This window comes from Asterias rubens, chromosome 1, assembly GCF_902459465.1.
Source record: "Asterias rubens chromosome 1, eAstRub1.3, whole genome shotgun sequence".
NCBI classification, from domain to species: Eukaryota; Metazoa; Echinodermata; class Asteroidea; order Forcipulatida; family Asteriidae; genus Asterias; species Asterias rubens.
Genome location: NC_047062.1, coordinates 16,368,541 through 16,384,838, shown reverse-complemented (window position 1 = coordinate 16,384,838; position 16,298 = coordinate 16,368,541). Strand labels below are relative to the sequence as shown.

General features: G+C 38.2%; 2 protein-coding genes across 3 annotated transcripts; both read left to right on the top strand.

Annotated features, from left to right (window-relative positions):
* Positions 1-1,040: 1,040 nt before the first annotated feature.
* LOC117289230 (probable L-asparaginase periplasmic) lies at positions 1,041-3,636 on the top strand. 2 transcript variants are annotated; one of them, XM_033770253.1, is made up of 3 exons: positions 1,041-1,216; positions 1,782-1,941; positions 2,373-3,636. In XM_033770253.1, the coding sequence occupies exons 1-3, from the start codon at positions 1,171-1,173 to the stop codon at positions 2,689-2,691; spliced, it is 525 nt and encodes a 174-aa protein (XP_033626144.1). In that variant the 5' UTR covers positions 1,041-1,170; the 3' UTR covers positions 2,692-3,636. The 2 variants fall into 2 exon arrangements, with proteins under 2 accessions (XP_033626144.1, XP_033626154.1); XM_033770263.1 differs by lacking the exon at positions 1,041-1,216 and adding an exon at positions 1,418-1,502.
* Positions 3,637-4,826: 1,190 nt separating this feature from the next.
* LOC117289221 (thioredoxin-related transmembrane protein 1-like) lies at positions 4,827-16,230 on the top strand. The gene is made up of 6 exons (XM_033770241.1): positions 4,827-5,014; positions 7,767-7,928; positions 9,368-9,496; positions 12,790-12,835; positions 13,704-13,805; positions 14,965-16,230. Exons 1-6 carry the CDS (start codon positions 4,893-4,895, stop codon positions 15,211-15,213), a joined length of 810 nt encoding a protein of 269 aa, XP_033626132.1. The 5' UTR covers positions 4,827-4,892; the 3' UTR covers positions 15,214-16,230.
* Positions 16,231-16,298: the final 68 nt, after the last annotated feature.

Here is a 16,298-nt window from a genome sequence, read left to right as displayed (position 1 = left end):
TCTGAAAAAGTATAAAATAAGAATAAAATGCTGTTATCTTGAAAAAGTTTAAATCTTATGTTCGTTCTTTAGGCACACTAAACACATACAGAACATTTGACCAAAAATAATATGCCTTTTAGAAACTTGATGATTGAAATGAGTAAGACTTCTGCAGCAACCGGAGATGTACCCGCAATAAATAAACATAATGGTCACCCATCATTATATGGAAGTTTGATGAGAGACCATTTAATGTTTTCTCAAGATTTGTTCAATCACTGAAGCCAAACGATTGATTATGAGGTTTTATTCTTGAAATGTAAATAGTTTTTGACAAACTTTCCCAATGGAATTTATACCATAAAGCTTTCAAAAAGACTACAAAAATTAGTTAAACGGCCTGACATTTCGACTCTATATTTTAGTAAAAGAACTCTGCTATGGTTGAAACGTCATGCCATTAACTAAGTAGTTTGCAGTTTATATCTTCTCTTTTAAAACACCGAGTCAAAGTTAAAGACACTGGACACTATTGGTAATTGTCAGAGACATGTCTTCTCACTTGGTATATCCCAATATAAGCATAAAATAACAAGCCTGTGAAAATTTGGGCTCATTGGTCATCGAAGTTGCGAGAAAATGATGAAAGAAATAACACCCTTGGACGAATTCGTGTGCTTTCAGTAGAAATAAAAAAAACTTCTGGCTAGAGTAGAAGTCTTTTTATATTTTATTGAGAAATTACCTCTTTCTAAAAATCTACGCTACTTCAGAGGGAGCCGTTTCCAACAATGTTTTATACTATCGACAGCTCTCCAATGGTCGTTCAAGTCAGTTTTCAAGTTAAGTTAATATTTGTTTTGAGTAATTACCAAACGTTCACCCTCCCTTTAAGCTCCATCACTGGTTTGATAATACAAAAAAGCTTACACAGTCATTTGCCCGAAAGCTTTTGATATAAGAGGTGACACTATTTTACATGATAATTGATTCAAAAAGATAATCACATCAATCTAAACATAATAGCAATACAACGACCACGTGCGCGGCGGCGGCCACTGATCTGTCTTTGGCTGCAACCCGTTCATAGTTGCTCAACCGTTATAATAATTTATAGAGCAAGAACCACAAGACTTGATGTGCTTTTGACAATATTTTGTGGGAAAAGCCGTCCGTAACGAGTGTTTGATGATCAAGATGACGGATGAAGTAGTATTAGTTCTGCAAACAGGTGGTAAGTCATGATTGTTCAAAATTATACCATAACATAGCAAGGACTAAAATATACATGTATGTCTGGCTAGTCGGATATCTATTCAAAACCCACAGTGAGAAATAACATCGACAAAGTGCAAACAAGTTGGGGGTTATATAAGGAGCATCAGTGGTTGAATATGTTGGCCTACCGCACCCATAATGGCACCATAAAGCGCGATATTCGTACAAAGGTTCACTACTTCCGCCATCATGCTGTGTATTATCCTTACTCTATGGTATTATGGAGCAAGGACAGCCATGCGGTTGGTGCACACAGAGCAAATAACGTTATTAACAACTTCAAACATTATCCACGTAACTAAATAAAAGAAACGTGTAGTTTCCGAACAGGTTGTTCATTTTTTGCATAGATAGGCTTTATTTTGTTTTTCCGATTCTGTTAATTCATTACTGCATTGTCTATCCTTTTTTGTGTTTACTTTTTTTTCAAAGCCAATGGAAGCCAGGTTCACTGTTTTTTTTTATGATGCGGACAAAAACAAATATATTATCTAATCTTATCTTCTTTCAACTCCGACCAGGTACAATAGACAAAGACTACCCCCATGTAAAGGGAGGTTACGCTTTTGAGATTGGGGAATCTGCCGTGATGGTTATGATGCAGAGAATCCGGACTGATGTGACATTTGAGTATCAGACAGTATGCAGGAAAGATAGTCAGGATATAGATGATGATGACAGGTGAACAGAATTGTGATGAAAATTAATTAGGCAGGGTTTATTTTTTGGTAATATTGTCAAAGACCAGTATCTTCACAGTGGTTTTATCCCAACTCATACAAATTTAACTTGTTAAAATGTAGGCTCAATTGATTGCAAGAAAACAGTGGAAGAACAAACACCCTTGCACGCACACAGAGTTGTGTGCTTTGAGATGAGAAAGGCTTAAACTATGACCTCTGTCCTTATACTCTATGCTTCAATCGGGTACGTTTCTAACAATGTTTTATAACATCTCCCCAGTGCTCTTTATTTGCCAAGTAAGATTTTATGGCAACTAATCTTATAAATTGAGTATAGCCTAATAAATACAAATTCGCTTCGTTCATTGGATTGTATAAATTCATTCGATTACTTAATGGCTTTTGTATCATTTTATTTCAAACCTATAGGGAGCTTCTTTGGAAGACCTGCCAGCAGGCCACACAGAAAACCATACTGATCACCCATGGCACTGACACGATGATTGAAACAGCCGCCTATCTTGCTAAAAGAAGGCTCCCCAATAAAAATATCGTTCTAACGGGAGCATTTCTCCCAGCTACCTTCAAGAAGTCTGAGGCAGAGTTTAACATTGGAGTGGCATTAGGGGCACTTCAGTGTTTGACAGAGTGTGATGTGTACATTGCAATGACTGGCAGAGTGCTTCGTTGGGATAAAGTGACTAGGGACAATCTCAATGGAAAATGTATTGCCATTTTAAAAGGGTAACAAGCATTGCTAACTGCTCAATGCACTGGTTGAAATGTGTCAAACTTTGTAAACGGTAGAGCCTACTCAGCCTTGCTCTACTTAATTTCAATTACTTTTTGTTCTTGTGTTATAGGGTGATGCCATGAAATAGAATTTAAGTAACTAATGCCTTAGCCTATGATTAGGGAGCGAGTAGCATCTTTGTATTTGACACTTTCGAAAAAGGAAGGAAAATATCCACGAACTTTTCACGCACAAAATAACCGCTGTAATGGGCGTGGCACTGGAAATCTAGTCCATGATAGTTGCGTTATGATCGGACTGGTTCCAGGATCTATCCGTATTTGAAACTGTGTCATTGGAATTCTGAAATTTGTTTGAATCAAAATTTGTATCGCACATTTTTGAATGTCAACTTGTTTGCCAGTGATCAGAGTAGGCCTCATCATTGAATTTCCTTGTGAACTGCAATAAAGGCGCAACCACGGCGTTATAGGCCATGGGACCACCATGTTTACCCAAAACAAACTATTGATGTCGAAGCTTGTTAATTTGGCAAGAAATCAAATGTGAAATCGTTTTTGATGACAAATTACCACATGGAGTTTTCAGAAAGAAGCTAGAATTGCACTATGCATATTTTGGGGCTTTAGGCTATATTACCTCAAAATAGGGCCCGGAAATCATATAAGAAAAAAACCATTGTTTTGACTCATTGGCTTATTTTTCACTCGGAATGCATGTGCAAATGTGTAGGCCCTATGTGTAGGCCTGGAGCAGTAGGGGCATAATTTTTATTTACCGCGAGTTTTAAAGGATATGCTAAGATCTTACATTGAGCCCTTGCTCTATGATGTCACCCATTCTTTAAAGCATACACTACTTTCGGAACAGGTTCACAGATTTACCACAAGGTAATGGTGAAAGACTTCTCTTGAAATATTATTCCATGAAATGCTTTACTTTTTGAGAAAACATTAAAACAATTATCAATTCTCAATATCGAGAATTACGTCTTTATTTTAAACACATGTCATGACACGGTGCGGAAACAAGGGTGGTTTTCCCATTATTTTCTCCCGACTCCGTTGACCAATTGAACCTAAATTTTCACAGGTTTCATACTTGTTATATTTAAGTTGTGATACACGAAGTGCCAAACTGTCCGCTCCGGACATTTTCGCATATGCAATCGTGTCCGAGCTATGCAAAAACCGTCCGGCGGACATGTAGGCATACATGACTTTGTGTCCGGGCGGACACGGTTGCATATGCCAAACCGGAAGGCACTAAAAACTAACCTCTACAGCTGTTCCGGGAACTTTTTTAAATGCATGGTTAGAAAGATGTTGTAAAAGTAGAATACAATGATCCACACAAACATGCCTCAAAATTGCACGGTTTTCCTTTTACCTCGTCGACTAACAAGGTCGGCCATTTATGGGAGTCAAGGAAGTTTTTGACTCCCATAAATTGCCGACCTTGTTAGTCGACGAGGTAAAAGGAAAACCGTGCAATTTCGAGGCATGTTTGTGTGGATCATTGTATTCTACTTTTACAACATCTTTCCAACCATATGCATTTTATTACAAAAAACGATTACGAACGCTTTTCAAAGACCAACTCGTCCGATCCAAGGCAACGTGTTTCTTTAAAGTACTGTTGCAGCAGGTTTGGGGAGTAGTGTTACATAAGAGTGGACTAACCACTAGGACCTGGTTGTTACGCTCGGGTGCCGAACCGCTGTGGAGTTTAGTATTTAGTGCCTTCCTTATTGCATATGCAATAATGTCCTCCGAATAGTATTGCATAGGGGACACAGTTGCGTGCGACATGGGCCTTTGGACACTACTGTTTATTTGCGCACTTGCCATGTCGAAGTGAAACGGCAGCAGGGCGAGCACTGTTTGAAACAACTTCGGAATTTGGCACGGCCAAAAATAAATAAATCTGGGTTTGAAGGCGCGCGTACATTTTGATTTTATAGCGAGGCCAACCTTTTCCTCGTCCCTCGGTTTGTTAAGCGTTAATATCATATGGGGACGAACTTGCTGCTATCCATAGTGACGAGGTTGATGTTGGGCCAGACACGATTGGCAACCAGACGACTTTGTACATGTCTTGATGGCAAATTATTATGGGAACCATGTGATAAGGTAATTTGCACATTGTACACGTCGACTTCTGCAAACTCCGACAAAGTTCGTGTAAAAACGAAGATGGAAAAGGTGACTTTGTTGGCCCTTTTGGCCGTATTTATAGTGTTTGCCGAAGCCAATGTGGTAGAAATTACTGATGAAAACTGGAGAACTATAATGGAGGGAGAATGGATGTTAAAATTGTAAGTTTTTAAAAGTAAAAAAAAAACGATTTGTGCATCATGTCAAGAATACATGAAAAGCAAAAGGTCAGTTCAGGATGTAATTTATTAAAGGGAAGGTACAAGTTTGGTAATTACTCAAAACACTTAACTTAAAAACTGACTAGGTAACGAGCATTGGAGAGCTTTGATAGTATAAAACATTGTGGGAAATGACTCCCTCTGAAGTAACGTAGTTTTTGAGAAAGAGGTAGTTTTCACTACAAGTACAACAATACAAAATTAATAAATAAAAGACTTCAGTTTTTTTAGCTAGAACTTTGAAGTCTTTTATTATTTATTCCTATCTGAAGAAAGCACACAAATTCGTCCAACCAACAAGGGTGTTTTTTCTGTCATCATGTTCTCGCAACTTCGATGACAGATTGAGCCCAAATTTTCACAGGTTTGTTATTTTATGCTTATGTTGGGATATAGTTGCGATAATCGTAACCCTCCATCCTCCCGACGGTCGGAGACCGGAGGGTTACGACACAAGACTGATATTATCGGTGTAACTAGCAGTTTTGACCAGTTTTTGCCAGACTCGTGATCAGATTCGTCCTTTTTTTCCACTTTCCAAAATCATGACAGACATTCTAAACACATGGAGTTGATCTTTATTGTATGACAACGTCATCTGGAACCCTTAAAACAACATCATGAAAATATTTGGCAGAAAAAACGACAAAAACTTACCAAAAGACTGACCGAATATATCCATAATCCATAGCGGGACCAACTAGTGATTTTGAACGTCGCACTTGCTTGGCAACAACCAATCAGCGTGACCCAACCATCGATGTCGTATGCGTATCGGCCATTCCAGCTTGCAAACTCACCGCCTGTGTGTGTAAGCACCGATCCCCCGCACCGAGTGCGCAGCATGCAGGCATGTACATGTACATGTACTGTATGAACATCGTGCGTGCACAAACTATACAGCTCGTAAGTACCGTGTGCTGCTCCATACCCCCACATGGCCAAACACACCCTGACGTTGTGTGTGTGTGTGCAAGTGTACACAATACATGTACATGTACATGCCTGCATGCTGCGCACTCGGTGCGGGGGATCGGTGCTTACACACACAGGCGGTGAGTTTGCAAGCTGGAATGGCCGATACGCATACGACATCGATGGTTGGGTCACGCTGATTGGTTGTTGCCAAGCAAGTGCGACGTAGTTGGTCCCGCTATGGATTGTGGATATATTCGGTCAGTCTTTTGGTAAGTTTTTGTCGTTTTTTCTGCCAAATATTTTCATGATGTAGTTTTAAGGGTTCCAGATGACGTTGTCATACAATAAAGATCAACTCCGTGTGTTTAGAATGTCTGTCATGATTTTGGAAAGTGGAAAAAAAAGGACGAATCTGATCACGAGTCTGGCAAAAACTGGTCAAAACTGCTAGTTACACCGATAATATCAGTCTTGTGTCGTAACCCTCCGGTCTCCGACCGTCGGGAGGATGGAGGGTTACGATTATCGCAACTAGTTGGGATACACCAAGTGAGGAGACTGGTCTTTGACAATTCCCAAACGTGATAATTTATTTGTTGATTACTACGATTGATAAGCGCTCCAGTTACTGGGTCTATCCCTAACCAGACCTGAGTGTGGCTGAGTGGCCGAGCAGTTTAAAGAGCTACCAAACTCAAGCTCTGGTGTATCTGATAAGACGGTAGCCAACCTTGTTGAGCTGTTAATGGCTCAGCTTTTAACATCGGTCTCATCACTGTCACCATTACAGCCCACCTTCGATACATGTCTTAAACGCTAAGTTTTCAAAGGTCGCAAAATGCGTGGTAGTTTGATTGCAAATTTCTCCCATTTTAAAAAGATTTTAAAAATCGGTCCATGCCAATCCACGTTCATATCCTTGGCCCCAGCATGTCTGATATTAAAATCTTTCTAGGTTCTTGCGTAGCTTCAATTCAATAACTGTAATGCTCTGGCTACTTTCAAACACCCAAGCTGAACTACCGGAGCGTTACATTTATTCATTAAAACTAAAACTAAAACTAAAACTAGCAAAAATCGTACTTTTGTTTGGCTATTGTTGAACACTTTAAATGATACCCAAAAACACAATTGTATTGTGAGTGTTACTGTTGCACAACTGTCATTATCACAAAATTTAATGATTTTGGCGATTGCCTCCGTTGCCCCTTGCCATTGCCTTGATGCCCATGAAATGCTCCAGTAGAAATTTACAATTTCCTCATAGGGTACCCTTGCCAAAGAGAAAATTGCCTTGGTGCCCTTGCCCTTTCAAAAACGAAGCATACAGCCCTGCAGTAGGCAATACAAATCTTATTTAAATATAACAGTTAAAGTATTTGTATAAACAAAATAATTGGGCTATCTCACCTCTAATTTGTGTGGGTAAGTTAGATTTTAATCTAGGAGATTGAACTTCATTTGCACTCGATACCAAAAAACAATTACTTCATTACACAGTGACAATTACACCTCTAATAATTTAGTTTTTGAAAGCAACATTTTGTATCGATGAAACACCAACCCATTTTGTTTGTGGACAATGTAGGACTAGGAGTGCACTATTTAGCTTGGATTTCTAGAAAATAGAAATAGCTGATTGCAAACAACTTACCAACCAAATGGAACGATGGTATAAATTATTACTCACTATAAATGCAAAAAAATAGTTAATGGTCTGGCGTTTCGGCCCTAGCAGAGACTTATTATTTTTTACTATTTCTTGTTTACACAGCTATGCCCCATGGTGTCCAGCTTGCAAGGCCGTAGCTCCAGTGTGGTCAACCTTCTCAGTTGATAGTAGAAGCCTCAATATCCAAGTGGGTGAGGTGGACGTGAGTTCTTCACCGGGACTCAGCGGTCGATTCATGGTCACCTCATTGCCGACCTTTTATCAGTGAGTACATTAACTCTTATTTATGTAAGCAGTTTTTTCCTGCCACCATCAAGGACTGGAATGTCTTACCCTGTAGTGTGATTTCCAGCAACTCATTAGACTTCAAAGATTTTCACTGAACACTTCAAAAGCAAACTGGTGTGATGTGTCATTAGAATTAGAATTGTTTTTGCCAGCCCAGTAATACAGATACAGATTACGATATTAGTTGAGGTTTGTAGTAGCATCATGTGTTAAATCTCTTTTGAGTAGTGGTGGAACCACCAGTTCTTTTCAGAACCAAAATTACTCCAAAGATATTTACACATGGTGCTACCACAATCCTCGCTGTACTAAGTTATAATGCTGTTAATGCTTACAGCAGGGCTCCAAGATAACACTTAATGGCAGGGCCAGAGGACTGTGGTCTTTTGTTTTTAAAATGCTTAATAATACATTACTGTGTGAAAAACTGTGTGCCTTTCCTGAAAAGTTCATACTAATGCCAATGCATTTCTATTCTGTGCCCTAGCAAAACAAAACTATGCTTACCAGACGGTCAGGTTGAATACCATTTCACATAAAGTATATGTGACTGGTATGATTGCTTAGCAAAAAACTTACAAGGTCAAATTGTCCTTTAAGCAGCTCTATGAAACTGGGCACTGGTCATAGCCATGGTCTGAATGGGATTGTTTACAAATGCAAGAGCAAATTTTTAGAAAATAAGAGCTAAGTATTATTTTATTTGGAATCCAAGCCTGAACCTATGAAACGCCTTCTGTGTTTGCCAAACCTAGAAATCTTTTTCTTGTACTTCTTACAACTGGGTCTACTGACCAAACTTGCCTCTTAACCTCAAGTCATCCAAGGTCCATCTCATTAGTGTTGCTTGAATTTAATACTGCACCCCACTAACAACTGGCTTAAAGGCAGTGGACACTATTGGTAATTACTCAAAATAATTATTAGCATAAAACCTTACTTGGTAACGCGTAATGGGGAGAGGTTGATAGTATAGTGCATTGTGAGAAACAGCTCCCTCTGAAGTGAAGTGGTTTACGAGAAAGAAGTAATTTGCCACAAATTTTTATTTTGAGACCGCAGATTTAGAATTCGAGGTCTCGAAATCAAGCATCTGAAAGCACTCAACTACACTGTATGTGACAAGGGTGTTTTTTCTTTCATTATTATCTTGCAACTTCAATGACCGATTGAGCTCAAATTTTCACAGGTTTGTTATTTTATGCATATGTTGAGACACCAAGTGAGAAGACTGGTCTTTGATAATAACCAATAGGGCTTTAATTCTATAGCATTCGGATATTCATTTACCAAAGAGAGGAGTATTTTGTATAGACAGCTTTTGGACAGAAGTAAGGAGAAATAGGAGGGAGACTGCTTTCAAGTCTATTTGTATTTCCTACAAATGTAATCAAGTCTATTGGTCTTTCCTACAGTGTCCGTAATGGGGAGTTTAGAATCTACAGTGGATCCCGTAAATTGAATGACTTTTTGGAATACATTGAGCTAGACCGATATACTGAGCTTACACCTGTATCACCCTGGAAGGCACCTGACTCCATCTTGTAAGTAGAAGGATTTACATCTTTGTATAGACCTTATTGCAAATACTCGGTACGCGTGTGTTAGGCATGGAATGAGGTAAACACTGTACTAGCTAGCGATCAAGTTTGATTGCTAGCTAGACCAGCATGCACCTTATTTAACAGTTAGCGCTTGCGCAATGGGTATTTGCGAAAAGGTCTACGGTGGGAGTATAGTTTGGCAAGGTTTGCGGCAGCAACATGTGTAAGTTAAAAAATAATTGGATAATAAATATTATTTTAAAAGTCCATTTTGAGTAGTGTTGGTTCTAAATAGAATCGGTTGTTGACAACTCAAAAGAGATTTACACTTGGTGCTACCGCAAACCTCACCTAAATTGTAAGTAGATTAGTTGAAACCAACAGTGTTTTCATGTACCATATGACGAACATTGTGAGTGTCTGTTTTCAGATTCAAACTAGCTTCCTTTTTAAAGCCATTATACACTTTCGGAACAGAAACAAAAATAAAAGTTCACAGATTTACAAATAACTTATAGGGCTTACAGAAGGTAATGGTGAAAGACTTCTCTTGAAATAATATTCCATGAAATGCTTTACTTTTTGAGAAAACATTAAAACAATATAAATTCTCGATATCGAGAATTACGGATTTACTGTAAACACATGTCATGACACTGCGAAACATGCGGAAACAAGGGTGGGTTTTCCAGTTATTTTCTCCCGACTCCGATGACCGATTGAGCCTAAATTTTTCACAGGTTTGTTATTTTATATATAAGTTGTGGTACACGAAGTGTGGGCCTTTGGACAATACAGTCTACCGATAGTGTCCAATGGCTTTAAAGGTAGGGTAATAGATTTTTTTTCTTTTTTTTTTTCAAAGTGCTGATTTTATAGACACATCAACAAAGAAAGATATAATTCAAGTCCTTTGTTGAAGTTTCAGCTGAACATGGTTTGTACTTGCTGAGAACAAATAATGTCACTGTATTTACTCACTAATGTCAAATCCTTCCACGTTTAGCAAGGTCCACATCTCATGGCGCAGCAATCCCTAATGGACACCAACCCTCAGAATGTATTGAGAACCATTCTCAGATTTAACTGTTTTTATGTGGAAAATAATCCAAACTGTATTACTTCAAAGGGAACCCTTTTTTTAAAATAGTAGTTTACACTGTCAAGAGTTGAAGTGCTTCTCAACAAGTAAGTTTTGATGGCAGTAACTTTTGGAACTACCAATCTATGACCAAACCTTTTAGAGGCGCTGGACGCTATTGGTAATTTGTGACCCGCTCTAACGAAATGAGGAATGTCTAGTGAATTTCACATTTGCATATTTCATAATATTCCAAACAAGCAAATCTTAATATTTTAAATGAAATAAAAATCAAGATCATACGACCTTCCTGTCTGAACCAATGTGGAATTTTCGACGCCCTTGACGCTTAATTTTACGACCCGTTTTGGAAAACACAAACTCCATAAAAATTAATTTGAAAAAACGCGACGTCTCACACACTCATTAAAATAATATTAATATTTTTGTTTACGATAATGAAAACATCAATTTTTAACCCCCCGTAGTCAGGCAAACAAAATTACCAAAATGAACAAACAACTCAACGAGAAGTTAGATTATAATGTGTAGACAATTTCACCAATAAGTTTGACAATGTTTACCTGAAATTTTAGAGCAATTTGCGTTGATATTTCCAACTTGAAATGCGAGTTTTGTTCCGTCAAGTCAAAACATTGTAAAGACAGCTGTCACTCAGCGCATAGCATCAATCCCCACGGGTATACTCGGCTTGAAGACCCGGGAACATTCGCAATTTCCCCGTGCATGTTTCTCATGATTTTAGCGAAATTTCTTACCCAGCATGAAGTTTAACTGAAAGATTATTCCTTTAACATTCAGAATTATTTTGGTTTGGAACAATTCAACCTTGAAAAACCACAAAACAATGATGGAAATTAGACACTGTTTTCCCAACGTTCGATAAACATTCCACTGTTCCATACGTCGTACGTGTAGCAAAGTTTGTGCATGGTACCCGCGCAGTCTTCGTGTGTACATTGTCGTATTACCAGCGCTGCAACTAGCTATGGCAACAAGACCGGGTCGGGTGATCGGACTCTCACGCTGCATGGATAAACAACGCCTCGGTCTGTGAGCCATACTAAATCTCGCGACGCGGATTTATGAATGGGAGATGTCATCGCTGATAAAACAGGGTTTGCCTTTGGTGACCTTTGAACCCCTTTCAGTGTTGACACATGTTTTTGGTGGCTATATTTAGACACCTCTAATCTTTGGCTTTCCAATGGTACTCTTGGTGGCGCTATGCAAGTTGTGTGAAAAGTTTTGCGACGCTCGCCAAATTTGGTGTTTTCATTGAATGTTCGCTGTCTGTCCCGTGGGATTTGGAACATTTTTGGATAATTACGTCAAGAACATGGCTCAGAAATCGTCTGTTTTTACATCTTTAGTAATCTTTTGACGAAAAGGTAAGACCATTGTAAGTTTAATCAAGATTTAGGCAACCTAAAAGTGTAGTAATAAAAAAATTAAAAAATTCAATAATTTTCATTAATTGTTTGTTATGATTATGTTCGGTGTCAAATTACACGAAATGAAACTTTACTAGACATTCCTCATTTCGTTGGAGCGGGTCACATTTACTCAAAATAATTGTTAGCATAACAACTTAATTGGTATTGAGCAATAGAGAGCTGTTGGTAGTTTAAAATATTTTACGAATTGACTCCCTTTAGGAAAAAAAACATAGTTTTTGGGTGGGGAAAGAGGTAATTTCTCACTCAAAAGCTTTTTATTATGCATCTTAAAGCACACAAAGTAATGCAACAATGGTGTTCTTTCTTTCATTCTCTTGCAAATTTGATGACCAAATGCACCAAAACTTTTGCAGGTTTGTTATTTTACGCACATGTTTGGATACATCACGTGAGAATGCCGGTCTTTGACAATTACCAAATGTGTCCAGTGTCTTTAAGGAAACACCAAAATTAATTTTGAAGACAAAGGAGTCGATGACTTCTCTCGTACAACTTATAGCAAAATGCATCAATTGCTGCTCAATAATCAGCTTTTGATACTCAATAGTAGCAATCAATCCAAATACGCTGTGCAACATTGCTTGACAAAATCATTCCCAGTTTGGTAATTTTTCAGAAATGGGCTAACTTAAAAGTATTGTCAGGTTGTTCAAAGGAGTCAAAAAGTCCAAATATATGGATATGTGTTTGTTGGATTGACATCAAAAATATGTTTGTATTTCCAATTACAGCATGACCATTGTGTCATCCATCTTCAGAGTGTCCATGCAAGTCAGGGTAAGTTGATCTATACTTCTGGTTACTAAAAATGTAGCATTTTTGGGTTGGACAATGTATTTTTATATTTTAACATGAACTATTACACACATAATGAATGTTCATGAGTGCAATGGTGCGAATATGTTCATGAGTTGAAAGATGGAATGTTCTATTCAACGAGGTGGAGCCGAGTTGAATGGAACATTCCAGCTTTCAACGAATGAACATATTCGCACCATTGCACGAATGAAAAAACATTCATTATTTGTTTTATATAACATCCAAGTAGATCTTTGTCATTTTGATTGAAAGATACAACTTTCAAAACAAACAATTTCAACTGTAAAAGCCGAATGCTAGTAATTTTACTATGCCTTCTTACAGTAACACCTGCTGCGTTACCAAAGACACGCGCACGCAGTAATGTTTTTACTCAGCACGGTGAGTGACTCAGCGTGCAATGGTACTTTTATTTGCTATCACGTGACGGACAATCCTCCAATCAAATCGCAAGGATCTGCTTGGGTGTTATATAATTATTGATATATACTTATTACCTGGCTAAGTTACCAGGCAATTCAACCCTAACTCTGTTGGGGATTTACTAGGATCGTTGGTCAAAACCAGAGTGGATGATATTTAATTGTCAGACAGTAGGAGGGTAATGCATCCTATTTAGTTGCATTCACCACACTGTGCAATATTGCAGGCTGGCATAGTTTATATATTATTCACAACCAAAGTGGATAGTATATGATATTTAGTTGTCAGACAATTTGACGCTTAGTCGAATGAAAGCATTTCGTGAGAAGATATTGAGCTCCTACACATTATATAACTTTATAAATCAATTTATCCAGAGTCATTTTTTCCTTTGAATTTGCAGAGTTTTCATTTGACAATGACGACAGATTATGGTTTCCCTGCATGGAGTGTGTACGTCTTCTTTGCTGTCTGCACAGTACTGATGGGTCTAACTCTTGGAATGGTAAGAGGGAACATTTTCTTTCATTTGAAGATGGACTGAACATTGATATCTGGGCCCAGGTTCATAGAGCTGCTTAAGCACATAAAGTAGCTAAGCACAACAAAGTTATGCTTGCAAGAATAAGGTGACCAGCCAAGTTTATACACATACAATTAGTGACTGGTATCCTGCTCATTTCTGCTGTAGAAAACTGTAAAAAAAATGTTTTCTCCTTAATCAGTGCTATGAAATTGTGAACATGGTTGACTGGAACACTTCTAATAGTGGTGATTTGCAGTGCCGTGTCAAACATATTCAGTTTTGGAGAATTTGGGGCTAATTGAAAATGCAATTAATATTTTTGTTGGCTTTTCATAAACAACCTTTAAGTTGACAATTTGTCCACTGTTCAATGTTTACAAGATGTATGGACACGTTGTTTGTTGAACTAATGTTAGACATTCAGTATACTGCCATCATCTCTGATAGCAATCATGACTACCAAGTCTGTTGTTCATGAAGACAGGGACCATGGCCAAGTTTCATTACAACTGTGAGCACAAAACTTGACCATGGTTGGTGAGCAGAAATAACTGTCTGAATTGTCTTAAAAGTGTACATTAAAGCGTTTTGTGCCCCAGTACATTTTTTTTGCATTTATGCTCATTTGTTTCTGCGCAACAGTTTTATGAAATTTTGCCCAGACTATTTGTTTCCTTCTAGCCTCAGTTTGGTATTACATAGGTTTGAATGGGAGAACGTCACCGTTAAACAGAGGACTATTTGCAAATGCCTTTGACGGTTGTAGTTATTTTTTAGTCTTGATATGTAAACATCTTTGTGTCTAGCTGCACAATAGACTGATCCAGTAGCTCATGTGAGCAAGAACACTGGAGCCTTTCCAATGCCTTTCTGCACAACTCTGCCGCCCGCGCATGTCGTACCTTATTTATCGGACCTTCGTTGCGTTGTGAGTGGTCAATACGCAATGGGGTGGAGCTTAATGGAATCGATCTATTGTCATGGAAGATACACCATACACAGTAACACACACAAGACAGTCAGGGCACACTGATCGAAACATTGATCATAAACCGGCTCTGCTCAGAGTCACCACTACTACCAGAGTTTGTCACCGCAAACCTTACTTACTTAAATATCTTCACTTCTCCCATGCCAGGTCTTTGTCTTCATCACTGATTGCCTTTGCCCAACAAGGCATCCAACAAGACGTCTTGAAACAAGGAGCGATGAACCAGAAGCTTACCCCAAGATAACAGAGGAAGATGAGGAGGAGCAGGAGGAGGAGGAGGAAGGGATAGCAGGTGAGGAACCCACACCTCAAGGAGATGCTCCTGGGGATGAGGGAGGTGATACCTCTCTAAGAAAACGGAAAACAGTCGCAGAATCCACAGAGGCAAAGGACTGAACTTTGAACTGATTTTGTAACTCAGCGTTGTGGATCTTCTTTGGACAACTTTCAGCCTTTACAGCAACAAATTGAACGCCATTTTGGAGTGGATGTGACTATGACCAGGTGAACGGTGTTGGATTTTATTTTCAAGGTGCAGTGCAATAGCCACATTATCGGTTTGTCTCTGGATTGTGTTCATGATGTTGGTCCATTTTTTATACTTGATGAAACCTGTTAGTGCACGGCCATTTGCCTAGAATTTTCAGTGAGGGGAATAAGGGAACTTATTTTTTTTGATTAACTTTCAGATTTCGCATGTTTTTTTTTTTGTAGTTCAAATCAAAGGAATTGTGTTGCTTAAATTCAATGCGATAAAGACAAACCCCAGAAGTGCTTTAAATTAAAGATCAATTAATTGTACAAATTTATACTTTCTGATAATTACCTGTAAAAAAAGTGCTGAGATTTTTAGAGGAAAAACTCACTTCTTGTTTAAGGTCAACATTGATTATTACATGTTACTTGCCAAATAATGCTGTAGTGTTCATCAATCACTTCTAGTTATTCTTAGACTAGAATTTCATCATTCGCTTTAAAGTGAATTCACTTTATTTGGCGACATCACATCGGTAGAGTTTGTCCAGCAACCAGTGCATTTCTAAAACGCTTTGTGGCCAGCAATCGGTTAATGTCACATATGGGGTATAACCACTAGCAGCAACTCCTTCTCTGTTTTGTTTTAGCAATGTTTTATGATTATTAGTTTCTTTCATGGTAATAATTACTGTTATGCCTCACTAACTTGCTCGACTAATTGCTGTTAATATTATGAAAATTATGTTAAATTTTAAAAGGGATTTTAAGTTGGAGGAGTCGATGAAGAAAAGTTCCACTCTTCTCATCACTGGATAGGACTTTTGTATTAATAGGTACACAATGTTGTAGCCTTGTAGAGTTTAGGCAAAATTTGACAAGTACACAAGGCTATTATAGCCTTGTAGATTTTGTGCAAAATTTGAGAAGGATATATGCAAAATTTGACAAGTACACAAGGCCATAGCTTTGTAGATTTAAGGCAAAATTTGACAAGTACACAAGGC